The sequence below is a fragment of the Rhipicephalus microplus genome, chromosome 6 (genome assembly GCF_043290135.1).
Source record: "Rhipicephalus microplus isolate Deutch F79 chromosome 6, USDA_Rmic, whole genome shotgun sequence".
NCBI lineage: Eukaryota > Metazoa > Arthropoda > Arachnida > Ixodida > Ixodidae > Rhipicephalus > Rhipicephalus microplus.
Window position 1 is genome coordinate 96,495,978 of NC_134705.1, and position 14,720 is coordinate 96,510,697.

The following is a 14,720-nucleotide window of genomic DNA, read 5'->3' on the forward strand; positions in this document are numbered from 1 at the left end:
CGTCCCTCCTTCTGCACGGGTTGAAGCCGCGCTTACGAAACCAGAGTATGTGTTCTAAGTTTTCAATTGTTTTATTGAGGAGGGGGCGTAGAGGTTGGGGGTTCTAAGTCCTCCTACAAGAGTTTACAAAAATGTCATGCGTCGAACGGAGCGGCCGCTGAGTGAAGAGCCTGACAATCAGTATACGCGTACTTTCTCGCATAAATTAAATTTGTCCACTCATCAACCCTTTATTCGCGAAAAGGAGAAAATAAAAGAAAACGGGCAGACTTGGAAGCGTGGCTGATTAATTTCAGTGGGAGCAATGGATTCCAAGTAGCACACAGAAGAAAATAAAATCGCGAAAGACAAAGGGGAGATAGCAAACATACTGTGAAAAACGCGCTTCGGGCAAATCTGGTTAACGAGATGTTTAGAAAGGACGACCCCTCGAATAAGCACAATTTGCCGTGGAAGCATCCCACATACGGCGGGTAATTATGAAACGAGAGCTTTCGCCATAGCTTGTAAATATTGATTAGTAAGCACAGTCACTCTAGAGCGCAGCAATGTTAAGTGGACACTAAGGAAAAGAAAAGCGATTTTGTTGGGATTAGTTTATATTTATTACAATTTCAGTGTAGTCAAAGCACGAATCTTTCTGCTAGCTAGAATATGTTTAGTAAGCGAGAAAACGCACAAAAGGATAGAATACAGGCGGCAACGCTGATTTTGAACTTCCTGCACCAGCACATCGGGACGTAATGGATACCGACTGCGTCTGCTAGGGCCCGCATGATCATATAATGACAAAAAAATGCGTTTTAAGGGACCTTCTCGACATATAGCAAGTATGAGCTAATTACATTGAACCAATGTGGAGAAAAATAAAACAAGTCTCCTTGTCACGTAATTAAAGCAAGTCGCCGCACCAGCGAGTACAAGTAGACAGAGATCGTCAAATCTGGCTTCACCACGTTAATGGTCACTGTGGGGTGAAGCCCACATTAGAGGGCTCGTTTCATGCTGCTGGCGGTGCCTCGATTCATTACGCAATGGTTCGAATGTCAGCACAGAACCGAACGTCAAGGAGTCAAAGGGAGGGTCTTCCCTTCTGTTTTGTTCAAGTGCTGGTACTTATATTCATTTCATATTGAAATTAATTCTAGTTCAATTAGCCCAAAGTAACTCTGTTTCCCGCATCAAACGACGCAACGTATAGATTTTGACAGCGCCCTGCTAGGCCGTACGCAGTTCTTAACCAATAAAGATGAGTGTCCTCTGAAGGGGCATGACTTGACGTGCCACATTTTAAGCGATTGTCGTCACCGCAGAATTTCCTAAAATTAACTATAGAGGGTACCCTGGCGCTGCGATCGTTCAGCCACCATGGGAATGATTGGTAGTACACGGATGTGCCTAGTCTTCGTGCTTGCGGGCTTCCAACGCACTTGTGATTTCGTTTATTGCTGTATTTCGGTTTTGCGTAGAATAAAACAACGAACCATTATGAACTTCGTGCCCCGATCTAAAATGGTGAGCATAAAAGATTAAGGTGGTGAAGTGCGCCTACTGAACGTCTGCAGATTGTCATTTCGTGACAAAGCGGGGGATGATTCCCATGCCCGCTGAAGCGCCATGCATAGCAGCTGCCGTAGACACTAGCGCCAGAGCTCCCTCTGGTGTGTTTGCAGGAAACTTATGTTCGCCACAATACGAAATCCGCCACTTTGAAATCCGTGACGTCGTGTGGGGAAACTTCGGTGCAAAACTTATAAATGATCATTTGACCTCAATTTTCTCCTCTAGCAGTGACCATACGATGACGAAAGAGTACAATTTATTAATCTAAAAAAAAAGCCTTCATTTCAGAAGAGTGTCCTTTTAACATCAAACGTAAAAACACCAATCAAGACATGTCCTCCGTTCTTTAGACATCAGACTTTCCGAACAATTCATGCCTCTGTTTTATCTGCGCATTTGTCTCGGCTATTCTACGAAATCTTCATCTATATTCTCGCACTTGAGAGTATCCCTAATCCATTCCCCGTTTGCGCTGTCGTCTGCTCTTTATCTAAAAAAAAATCATTTGTAAACATGCGCTCTGAATCTCGTCAGTTGGGCGCTCTTACAGCCTTTGCTAAACCGTTTTTAAATTGTAATCACCTCTAAATAATTTCGACCGACCATACGGACGATAAAAAGCAGCATTCATCTCTAGAAATTTCGTCTCGCTCTTTCCTGCGTTTTTTGTATCCGAGCCTAAAAAGAACGAAGAAATTGGGGAAAAAAAAGAAACAGCTAATGCATTTCTTTTTTCTTAACATCTTAACTTGACGTGACGAAACAATGGCTTTTTCTCTCTTTACAAATGCGCCGCGAAGTGCTAAATAAAATGCGACGGACAATGGACAAACAAAACTATACCTGAACAGTTGTTCGGGAGAACGCGATAAGGGCAGAGCACAGTGCAGCGGCAGACACACTAAACGACATATATATATATGCGCGCAACGTGTTTAAGAGGTCGGAGTCGAAGCGATGAACCTTTCCGCGATTCGTTTACCCTTTCTGCACAGTAAAGGCCTTGAGCTGTCTTTTTTTCTTTGAAACCGTTTATGGCTACATCAAATGAATTGAACACTTCCGAGTCAAACTAAACAGCCAAAGCATAAAACGTTAAATAAAAACCTGCGGTCACGACGTATACAAAGGCGTATTTTTTTAAAACGAGTATTCAGAAAGGCACCATTAATATCGAACGACTGACTCTCGCACACTCTCCCCCTCCCCCGTTCCTCCCAGCTGCGATAAAAATCACAAAAAAATACACTACGACACGACCGCGTTAAAGTTAAACTAAAGAGGGAAAACTTTTTTTTCGCGTACTGTAAAGTACAATTTCGCAATCCCGAAAAACAGCACTTTTAATTTTTACCGGGCTTGGTGTAAGCGAGAAAACGCACGAAAAGAAAAATGCGGGGGCCGCCATCAGATTACCGCACCAGACGTCGTGACGTCATAGATTTTGAAAGCGTCTACTCGGTCCTTCTATAGTCCACGTAGCTTCTAATCAATAAAAGATTGAAGTACGTGCATTGGCATCTGTGGGTGTGGTATACCTATAGCATTCGCATGTACAGGAAATTTCATCGAGCCAATGTCGGCTAAAATACTAAAAATACATTTTGAAATTTCTTTCGATGTCACGCGTGGAAATTTCGGCGCAAAACTTAAATACGAAACTTCCACCTCGATTTCCCGCGCTAATATACTTATGGTTATGAAATATGTGGCATTATAGTTTCAAAAGTGCAGTTTATCAATATCAATTAAGTCGTTCTTTCTCTTTAGGGTTCCTTTAAATGGCAGGGGTATACCCTTTTGTGCCAACTTAACCTAATCGAGTCAAATTTTGGAGCACATCTGGATACGGTGCGGGAGAGAGGTATACAAGTCAACATTAAGGTGAAGGCCAAGCCTTCGGTTTTCCTTTTTCTTTTTAACCTTTCCCTCACAATAGCGACACACGTGTTGCCTTTTCGTCGCCGTCTGCCTGTCCTATGTTCAGACGGCGCGATGCGACCCGGAAGTATTCGTCCTGGCCTCAGACGACACCACGGTGCATGAAATAGCACTATAGCGCTATGAAACAATTTATTTTATATTAACAAGCTTATCGAGTGATGTTATTACCTCCAACAAAGCCCCTCTCTCCCTCCAACGTGTACAAAATTTCCGCTAAGCGCTGTGTTAAACCAACGCCTCCTATAGATTTTCCGTGCCTGCCGCATTATCGGCGGTAACTTGGGAAGCGGCGGTCGTCGGAACTAAGGTGGTGGCGCTACTCAATAGGGGTGTCTTTAAATAAGTTTTTACGTTTTTGGAACTTATATGCAACAAAAATAACGTAAAAAACGTTTCAAAGAAGCGTAAACGTAATTTTAATTAACCCTACGTAAGTGACGCTTTCATTCAGCAAGCAACTTTTTTTAATACAAGGCATCCTCTGAAATTAGTAGCAAACGCCAAAATTGCCGATCTCTAAGGCTAAGTATAAGGCCCTTACCCGTATACGTAGGCAGCGCCGCCATAGATGACCGGCGTTTCGCGCTTATCCGGCAGGCACGGGAAATCTAGGAGGCGTTGGTTAAAGATTAACACACCGAAACTGATTCAGCCGCCGGAAACGTAACATGGAAGCTATGGGTATTGTTTAGACGCGTTGTTTTTCTACCACTTGAAGGCCATGAAACCAAATAGAATTTAAATGATACATCAATTATTCTACTCGTTCAACAGCGCATCTATTCAGATAGCACGAACGTACTCCCCTCAGTGAACAAACAAGCATTAACTGTGCTTTACATAGAACGATATAATTCTGCTTTGTGAGCCAGCAAGTAAACGCTAGTAAAGTATAAAAACAGAAAAAGGTTTTCAGGTAAATCATTGACGAAGATGCTAAAGTTTCCTCGCATCCCTGTTTCGCTGTTGAATTTACGCGTGACAGATTAAGTTATACTGCTGCATTCCATCACCGCTGTTAAAGCCCGACTATTTACACAGTAGCAGAAAGTTTCGCTTCTGCGTCCAAACAACATTCGTGTGAACAGTATACACAGGCAGGTCAAACTAGGACAAAAACGCATTAGTGGATTACGTTGTAGCGAAAGTGAAGCGGCCGCGGTTATCGTATATCGCCAGCGGACGCATCGTTCGAGCCACGAATGTCGTCAGCGACGAAATACGCCAGCTCGCGGTGACGTCGGCGCTGAAGCTTATACGTAAACCCAATCCGACGCGTAATAAATTTCCACAGCGTCCGCTCGAGCCTGATTAACTGTTCAGTCTTGAATAAAGAAAACGACTTCGTAGTCATTTTAGAAGAAACGCGAGGCTCAATGCAAACACGTTAATTTTATGCTTTTATTTTCAAGCGCTTATATAAAGCCACATAAAATGCGGCAAAGCGCTTCGAAACCTGATGCTCTTTATTTTTTTTTTTGGGGGGGGGGCGACCAGAGAGGGAAATTTTAGAACGTCATGCTTGACCCTTGGGCTCTGGCTTACATAAATCGACGTTTGCTTTTTTTTTTCCTTGGAATTTAAATGAAGGCCCAAATTCAAAGGGATATTTTGTGTTCGTGACTTCATTTCGTGTTGCTAATAATGGGAAGAATCTTCTATAGGGACTAAATGAGGGTTTCATAAGCAGTTTAGCGCTCAGACTTTTATCGGGGTCTTTTTTATTTGTACAGCGGCATTAAAAAAACACCATTCTCCAATACTAAGTTTTGAGGGAAAAAAAAGGTTTATAGGCGGATACAAGTCTAGTAGTTGGCGGCGTTTCCTCTTCATAGAAGGATGCACCAAGCTTGCACCAATGTAAACGCCCTCCACAACTGACGTCACGAGCAGGGCCCCACCTCCGGAGCGAATGGCCGCCGCGTATACACGTCATCTGGGCGGGGCTTCCCTAGTCTTCCTAAGCTGATAACCGACTATGGACCCTTTCACTGTTTACAAACACAACCTTTTTGATGACATCCGGTTTTTCCCACCGATGTGCCTTGATGGAATCGGTGGGGAAGAAGAGCTGTAGAACATAGCCCGCTGATTTTGTACATTTTTTCCCGTATTTGGCGAAATATATTCAAACAAATGTTCTTTTGAGCTACATAAGAATTATAAACGATTCCCTTGTACTTTACGCACGTTTATTTTATCTGAAAAAACTAAACGGAGAAAAAACGTACTTTCAGTTTCGACGTCAAAAGCTGGTAAATGAGGAGACCGGAAGTTATCTGGGGTACAACGCTTGCAATCTTGAAACCGTCCATAAAGGTTAAAATTACGACATGAAAGCTGCACATTAAAATTATAATTAAGTGAAACATAAACACCAATAATAAGTATTCCTAAAGAGAAGATAGTTATTGCTGAAGAAAACAGAAATATAAAGGTCTGAAGGTTGTGTGAGGCCTACCGCGCATTCACTCGCACACAGCTGCAACTCGGCCCGACACCGTCGACTAACTGAATGTTCGCAAACTTCGGCTAAACGCCGGTTGCACGTGTCTCACATGAGTGTAATAAATTAATGCACGGGTACGTGCTACGCCACTGCACCAATCTACGAGATTTCCCCAACACAAAAAAAATGCACAAATCTGCACAGATACACAGCATCGTTTTGTAGCTGTAAGTCATGTTCAGCAAGTGTACACTCAGCTTGCACGCCCCGCTTTAATGCTTTTGGGCGGACACTGAATCTCGAAGATCGTCTCTTGGATTCCGGCACGTGTTCTTGAAGCACACGTGTGGCTGCGCGATCCGCACAAAACGAGCACGCAAAAAAAAAGGAAAAAGAACAAAAGCAGCACACAAACAAACGACTTCTGAGCTGGCTATTCTGTTGTATAACACTTTTTTTAATTCATAGATTGTTTTTGTGAACAGCTCGTGTGTGCGTGTGTGTGTGTGAGAGAGAGAGAGAGAGACCGCTTCTATCCAACTATGAATAGACGCATTCAGGTTCCTCACAAACCTTGCAGCGGTCAACAACAAAGAAGAACACAGTCGGAGGAATAATCCAAAGACGACGACACACTGAAACACTTCACGCAACGATTGAAGCCACGCTCTTTATAGCTGCAACGGTGCCTCCTTTTGCTCTTTCTTCGCGGGAGGAAATACGAGGCGTGCCGACAAGGCTGGTAACAACACACGGCCTTGCGTGTACATACGCTACGTATGCTTCACGGCCTGGGAGGCGGCGACTTTCAAACAAAAGGAACTCTTCGCGGCGAATTCACAAACGACTCGCACACACCCGCATGCTCTCGGTGATAGGCAGCGCCCCTCTTTTCCCGCTCCTCCTCTCTCAAAGGAAAAGCTCTTCCGGCGTGACGAGGCGTCGAAGAGATGGAGCGACCACAGCAGCGGCGCGCGCGTATACCTTGACGCCGCGGATCCTCCCAAAGTCTGACTCAACGCGCGGACCTTGGCAGTCGTTGGGCTGACGGGATTCCTGCGAACGACGCCTAGTATGCGTAGCGGCTGCACGCTGGCATAAGCGCGCCGCCTTTTCTATACGCTATGCGCTTGCCTGTCAGGGACGTGGGCACGCTGAACTGTCAACACGCGGAGCTTGCACACGTGAAAACGCGATTAATCGATCTCTGAATAGCCTAATCACGTCAATTACTCTAATGACGAATGAAAACTCCTATGACTGATTGATGACTGATATGTCGGGTTTAACGTCCCAAACCCACCATATGATTATAAGAGACGCCGTGTATAGTGGAGAGAGAGAGATGCAGACTTTATTAATTTCCGGCAGATTGCTGGGATGGGCTCCCACCTAGGGGCCAACGGACACACCGTGTCTCCCGGCAGCTTCCTTGGCCTGCTGGATCGCCCATAGTTGCTTGTCCAGGCCCGAACTGAGCAGCGCAGTCCGCCATCGCGCCAGAAGGTCTTCATTGGAGGCCGCGACCCCAGAATTTCTGACTAATGCTAGTGGAAGACTACAGAAATTTCGACAGCCTGAAGTTTCTTCATCATCATCATCATCAGCCTGACTACGTCCACTGCAGTACAAAGGCCTCTCCCATTTCCGCCAGTCAACTCGGTCCTGTGCTTGCTGCTGCAAATTTATACCCGCAAACTTCTTATTCTCATCTGCCCACCTAATCTTCTGCCTCCCCCTAACCCGCATCCCTTCTCTGGGAATCCAGTTAGTTACCCTTAATGACCAGCGGTTATCCTGTCTACGCGCTACATGCCCGGCCCATGTCCATCTCTTCTTCTTTATTTCAACTATGACATCCTTAACCCCGGTTTGTTTCCCGATCCACTCTGCTCTGTTCTTGTCTGTTAAGGTTACACCTACCCTTTTTCTTTCCATTGCTCGCTGCGTCGTCCTCAATTTAATCTGAACCCTCTTTATAAGTCTCCAGGTTTGTGCTCCGTAACTAAGTACCGGGAAGATGCAGCAGTTATATATACCTTCCTCTTGAGGGATAGTGGCAATCTACCTGTCATGGTTTGAGAGTGCTTGCCAAATGTGCTCCACCCCATTCTTATTCTTCTAGTTACGTCAATCTCGTGGTTCGGCTCCCCGGTTATTACCTGCCCTAAGTAGACAGTCTTTTACAACTTGAAGTGCACTATTACCTATCTCGAAGCGCTGCTTTTTTCCGAGGTTGTTGTACATTAATTTCGTTTTCTGAAGATTAATTTCCGCAATCATGAGTTGCGATTCGTCCCCCGAGTTACTCAGCAATGCGGTTGTTCTTTACCGTGCTCCCAAATCTGAGCACACAGGCCTACAGCATTTTTGCCTTCATCGAAAATGCAGCCGCCGCAGCCGGGATTCGATCCCGTGACCTGCGGGTCAGCAGTCGAGTACCTTAGCCACTAGACCACCGCGGCAGGGCGAATACTCTAATGACGTCAACGTGGATTTATTAAAAGAGAATAAAATCGAGGCCCAAGTATCACTTCGAAATTTCCCGCCAGAATCTCCGCCCGTGTAATCCATGACAAACGCAGTCAAGACTATGAACGTTGAACGCAGTCACTCCCTCTGAAAAAGGGAGCAAATCAGTCCCGAAACGTCGGGTTCTCTACAGCTTGTCTGAGGCCATTTCAACCTCCCCAATCAAGAATTTCAACGGTTTCTTTTTTATTGTTATTACTGACAACATTAGCTCAACCAGCTAGATCTACTGAACTCTGCGATGTGATGTCTACACTCTTAGAAATATTTAGTAAAAGGGTAGCAACTGTAAGCAAATAGGTATAGTAACTGAACACTTGCTACCTTTCTTGGACCGTTACTAACTTTTTGCAACCTGTTCACTACCAGCGTTAGTAAACAGTTACTACCTGCAACCATTACCAACTTTTTTCTACCTGTTTACTACCTGCTTTAATAAACAGTTACTAATTGGAATGAAACAAGTAGTAACTGAAACTGTTACTAACTTTCTTGCACGGTTGCTACCTTTTTGCTACCCGGCCATGAATATATTAAGAGATACTTATTCTAATAATTTATAAGGGAAATCCTCTTGACGTATCTTCTATTAACGGAAAAAAGACGCGTTCGATATTCATAGACAGAATTTAAATTACGCAACAGGGTTATGCAAGAGTCATCAAAGCGCCCTCTACAAGATTAGGTCAATGTATGGGGCAGATTTTGCACTGTGGCCCTTTTTCTTAGGTGGCTAAGAGATGCTGCCTGCGTCAGTCCATCTATAACACTTCGTCGAAAATATGTCCAGCCTAAAAACGCTGGTTGAGATAAAAGGAGACTTATCTCATTCGTGAGCTCCACATTTTGCTCATTACCACGTCACCTGTAGAGACCTTGTGTACACATTGAAATCAAGTTGTTTGTGGGTCTGTAGGCACCGAAATAAAGATTTGATTAGTTCCATAGCGGGGTTTCCGGGTGAATTATGAATTCCCATAATTCTCGCTAATGTGAATTAGCGTTTTTGTACCGCTTTTCTCTTCGGCAATCTCATTGTGTGTGTCCGAATAGTGGAACAGAAGTAACGAGGAACAGAATAAACGAAAGCGCATGACATTTATGGCTAAATTTTCGACGACCTTCCCAGTACACGTCAAAACGAATGAACGAACGATTCGAATTACGGGAGACTACCGAGTGAAGGTGACTTGAGCTCGTGAAACATGCGTGGTTCTTCTCTCGGCGGAGAACCGATGGTCTGGGCTATATAAACCTGACTACCTATGCTGCTTCTGTGCAAGAAGAATCAGTAGACCGGAGGGACTTTTCATACCTACTAACGAAGCGTTCGGAGAACAACCGGCCTCCAATTCGAGGCTACCACGGCGTCTTTTACTGTTTATCTTTCCCACCATAGAGAGCGCAAGCTATCCGGCAAGGTCATTCTCCTCATTAACTTCGGCCAGCGTGTAATGGACGGCGTCTCCCTCTGACCTCCACTGCGCGCTCAGATTACTGAATTTTACGTCGACATTTCCTTTGATGATGCGCTCCTAAATACGTCTGCCTTCCAATCGCGAATACTATCAAATTAAAAGCGCGATCCGAAAACGAGACATTTTAAGAAACAACGCAGCCGCATGTTGTGTGCGAAACCTTCGCACTGTTTACATGCGAGTCGTCTTCGTTACATGAATGACGTCATAACGAGGTACGACAGTTCATTGGCTCGAATAAACTCGCGCGAAAGGTGGGTGTGCGACTGGACTCGGAGTCGCGTACGAGCCAGCCAATCACATTTGACCCGCTATAAACCGAACAACTGCGGGGTGTTGCTCACGACGGGCGCTTTACATATGCCAGGCCGAAGGAAACTCAAAGCGGCAGGCAGAAGAACAATAACTGACAGGCAGGTAAACGGAGTCAGCGCCGATGTCATCAAACAAGCGGATACGCACGCACTGCTTACGGAAGAAATCGTGGACTGGTGACGCCAAGGTGGCGGGTCGAATTCCGGCCGCATTTTCTATGGAGGCGATCCCTTGCACTTGGATTTACGCGTACGTGGAAGAAGCGCAGGTTTTCGAAACTTCTGGAGCCCTCCGCTACGGCGCCTCTCACAATCTGGTTTTGGGACGTAAAAAGCCTCAAAATAATCGGTGTTCTACACAGGCGAAAGAAACCGATGAATGTGAAGACGTCGCGTATAATCTGACCGGTTTCATCTAGACGAAAAAAAAAAAAAAAAAACCCCAAAACCATCATGCGGCCTCGGAAAGAAATGCGGCCTACCGACGTAATCGCGAAGTGCAGCAGCACGTTATTTGATACTTGATCACCGCTGCACAAACGAACACCTGCTAGCGATCGGGGTAAAGACATCCACAGGATCGGCCAGAGAATAGAAAAGTATAATCGCAGATTACGGCGTTAATCGAGCAGCTACAGCACCATCCTGACAAGACACACCCGTGCTCCTCAGAAGAACGAAAGCGGTCTTCGCGGGCCGTAATGGTTTTCATTGATCTGCAGAACGTGTCAGAGAGCAAAAGCGAAAAGAAGTGGGGGGAAAACGGTCAGAGAGAGAGAGGCACATTCATTCCGCGGCACACGAAGTGCGCGTACACGCGTTGTATGGAGTACAGCATCGTTCCAAGGGCCGCAGAACCTGTGCGCCGCCGTCAGAACGGGGGGAGTGTACGCAATTCGGCAACAGAAGGAACAGTTATCGGTTTTTTCACGCTGGTTGCGGGTTTTAATTAGACTTAATAAGCGAAGAAGCCAGCCGCAATCACACCCACCGCACCGGCGAAGGCCACGATACACCGACGTACGATAGAACATGCAATCCCGCGGAGAGTGTAATACGGCGGTAGTTGCGATTCATACACGTTGACGTTGACGCCAATGCGGCGGCGGACCTGGCGCGCTTCTCCACTAAACGCCGGTGGCCCCGGCGAAACACGGTGCGCGAATTACACACGACGAACCGAGCTCTACGGCACTCACCGTGAGGATGATTAACGCCGAAGGTGACACTCCCACGGTCCACGCGACAAGAAACGCGCACACAACACCCGTCAAGGAGCTGCCTGCGTTGCCCACGAATGCAGCGGACGACAAGACGGCCCGGTTCGATGCTCGGCCGACGACGACAACCGCACACACACGGACCAAGCACGACGATACACTCGCGTAACGACGGACGCCCCCAAAGCACGCAGCTCACGCAGACGTTTACGGGCGCCTATCAAAAATCTCGCCTCTTCGCCGCAAAACACCGGAAACTGGAGAACGGATGTTGCGTTTCTCTCCTGCGGCTGTGACGTATCAAAAAGCCTCGCATGCAGACGTCTTAACGCTTACTCTGCTTACACCTTTTTTAAGTTGCCCGCGCTCGCAGTAAGCAACCACTCAATAATTAAAAGAAGGAAAACATGCTTTAGAGTGTTGTATAAATGCATGATCAAAAATTGTGTTTTATTTTTTTATTAGAGGACTGGTTCTAGAGTAATAAATCTGGCGCGTGCCACCGGCATGTCGCTGATAGGCTGCAGCGTGTGTTTGAAGCGTGCACGGCTTTTTCAAGAAAAACCTATTGTGGCCAGTGACAGCGCGAAGCATGAGAAATTACAATGGTGCTAGCTGACCGCCGTCGCATAGGGCCTTCGTATTTTGGTGAGTTTCAAGGTTAGTGGAGCTGGCATCTAAAACAACGACTGTCGTTTGACTGCCTTGCCTACAACGCCGCCGAAAAAGCAGTGTGGGATGGTGAATTCGGAAGCACGTGGTTACATCCTTCAATCGTCGATCGGCCAAGAATACGATTGACATCTCCGAAACTCGGCACCCGTCGATGCAACTCGTGCAGAAACAAAAAAGCTCAAAGAGAAGAGACTGAACGTGTGGACGATTTGCATCGTGGGCGATGGACTTTGCGTTTCCTCGCCTATGAGAGTGTTGACACTGCTACGAACGCTTCGCGCCTGCAGAGATCCCAAGTGATGTTTTCGGGTTATGGATACCACCGAGAGGACTGAGGGATGTTCGACTTGCGGAATCGGGGCTTTCCAGAACAAGCAGGTAAGCGCAGAGGCGTCGCGAATGATAACTTGCTCGCTTCGGGCTTGTCGCGCATCAACTGCTCCCGTACGGCGCGGCAACGTGTTGAAGTTTGCCACTCTGCCTACGCGTTCAATGGTTCAATTCCGCTGAACCATAAATTTGTGCGCAAACTGTCTCCTGTGACTTGTGCTTTTATCCTTCGTTGAGTTCTGGTGGCAACACTTCGGTAGCCCACACCGACTGATCTTTCCTAAATGTCTCTTGTATTCTTTTTTGTGCGTGTTTGTTCGTGAAGGCATGCACATGTGCGATTCGCTTGGTTTCCAACCGGTGGCTTTGTGTGCCCTTGTGAAGTTAAGAATTCAACGAAAGGACTGCAATGGATTGTTGCGTTGTACCTAATCGAACGTATCAAAGTTTGTAGTGAGGTGCAGAGAGGGGTAAGGGATCTCGCCACTTAATTTTCCTGGAACAAAGTGGAGCGGCTACGGTTGCCTGCGTCCTAGCCGCCTGTCGTGAGGACTTGCTTTAATATAGCACGCGCCTTGCTTTAATATAGCACGAGCAGCGTGGTGACCAGTGAGTGACGATGCTTATGATGAAGGCGCTGCGAGTTCGTTCAGATGCAGGGTCCTACGTTGCGCTGCGGTTAACGTTGGTTTTGCCGGTTCGCAACGAAAGATACGTCTGCACTATCACAAACCGATTCGCGTTTACTGAAGAAGCGATGCCGCTTCGAAAACGGCCAATGACATTCGCACGTAATTAAAATGATCACTCGGTACAAAATGTGCGAGCACTGTGCCTGCTTGCGTAGATGCATGGTTTCTCATTCTGTGGTATTAGCAAACTTTGTGTTGAGAAACCACAAACGTTGCAGTAACTTAGTGAAATCATTACCAAGTGTGACACCACGCTCAGAGGAAGATGAGAGCTTGAAATGATGAGACATCATTGAACAGCTAATTTATTTTATTCATTTATTGCTACCTTAAAGGTCCCGAGGGACATTACATGAGGGGTGCGCATCAGAAGTGAAGAGATAGAAAAAAAAAGAAAATACAATAAACAACAATAAGGAAATACGAAATGTAGATACAAATGGTGTCAATAGGAAAAAAAATGATCTATTTTACAAAGGTAAGTCCAAAGACAGCAGTTTTATATGTGTTCAATGGCAGACTGAAGCATGCTGCATCATGGACAAGTGCAACATCTTCTGGAAGGCCATTCCAGTCTCGGGCAGTTCGGACGAAAAAAAGACTGATGGAATGTAGTGGTGTGTGTATTGGGTGGAATTACTGCATTCAGGTGGCCTGTTCAGGATGTAGGATGAGTCAGTTGAATCAACCGGCTGTCACGAGGCATGGTGTGAAAGAATCTGTGGTAGAGGCATAGGCGTGAGATGCGGCAACGAAAGTCAAGAGGTACTAGCTCCGGTTTAGATGTTAGACACGAAACGCTTGCGTGATACGAGTGCTCGAAAAGAATTAATCTGGCGGAACGGTTCTTAAACGATAGGAGACCTTTAGTGAAATCAGATTGGTGGGGGTCGAAGATAGCACAGGCATATTCAAGTTTAGGTCGCACGTAATTTTACGTGTGACTGAGCCATGAAAAGATAACGGCAAAGGTGACCAAGCATTTTGTTAGCTGAATTAATAATGTGGGTTACATGATCCGTCCAAGACAAGTCTTGAGACAGGTGAAGTCCTAGGTACTTGAAGGAATGCACATTAGCTATAATGCTGTTATTAATCTTGTACACGGAGGGTGCATACTTGGGTCGACTATGGAATGAAATGTTCATGATCTTACATGTGTTCAGTGAAATGGGCCATGTGGTACACCAGTCTTGAATACGAAAGAGGTCTTCCTGAAGAGTAAAAATGTCTGAGAAGTTATTGATTAGGCAGAACACGACGCAATCATCTACAGAAAGACATATCTAAGAGGTTACAGTGGATGGCAGGTCGTTGATGTAGAGATCAGGCAGAGGAGTGGCCCAAAAACAGTGCCTTTGGGGCATGCCAGACAGAATGGATGAAGTGGATGATGCGTAGTTAGCATATATGAACTGTTTTCGGTTGGATAAGAAACACTCAAACCAGTTGCGAACAAGTCGATAAATGTTAAGGCACGATAATTTCACTGTAACCAATGTTTCAACAAAGAAATTCGCCTG

General features: G+C 45.8%; 2 protein-coding genes across 10 annotated transcripts in view; one reads left to right on the forward strand and one right to left on the reverse strand.

The window, feature by feature from the left end:
* Snap25 (Synaptosomal-associated protein 25kDa) overlaps positions 1-11,775 on the reverse strand; it is a 339,638-nt gene extending 327,863 nt beyond the window's left edge. For all 3 annotated transcript variants that reach the window (XM_075866232.1, XM_075866234.1, XM_075866233.1), the window contains exon 1: positions 11,480-11,775. The gene's annotated coding sequence lies outside the window, so the exon portion shown is untranslated. The remainder of the gene's footprint in view (positions 1-11,479) is intronic.
* A 207-nt stretch (positions 11,776-11,982) lies between these two features.
* LOC119168525 (uncharacterized) overlaps positions 11,983-14,720 on the forward strand; it is a 126,924-nt gene continuing 124,186 nt past the window's right edge. For 5 of the 7 annotated variants that reach the window (XM_075866240.1, XM_075866235.1, XM_075866236.1 and 2 more), the window contains exon 1: positions 11,984-12,553. In XM_075866240.1, coding sequence (XP_075722355.1) covers positions 12,488-12,553 — 66 coding nt within the window. In that variant the 5' untranslated portion in view covers positions 11,984-12,487. Of the gene's footprint in view, positions 12,554-14,720 lie in introns of all 7 variants that reach the window. The other 2 variants (XM_075866237.1, XM_075866239.1) reach the window with 1 other exon arrangement.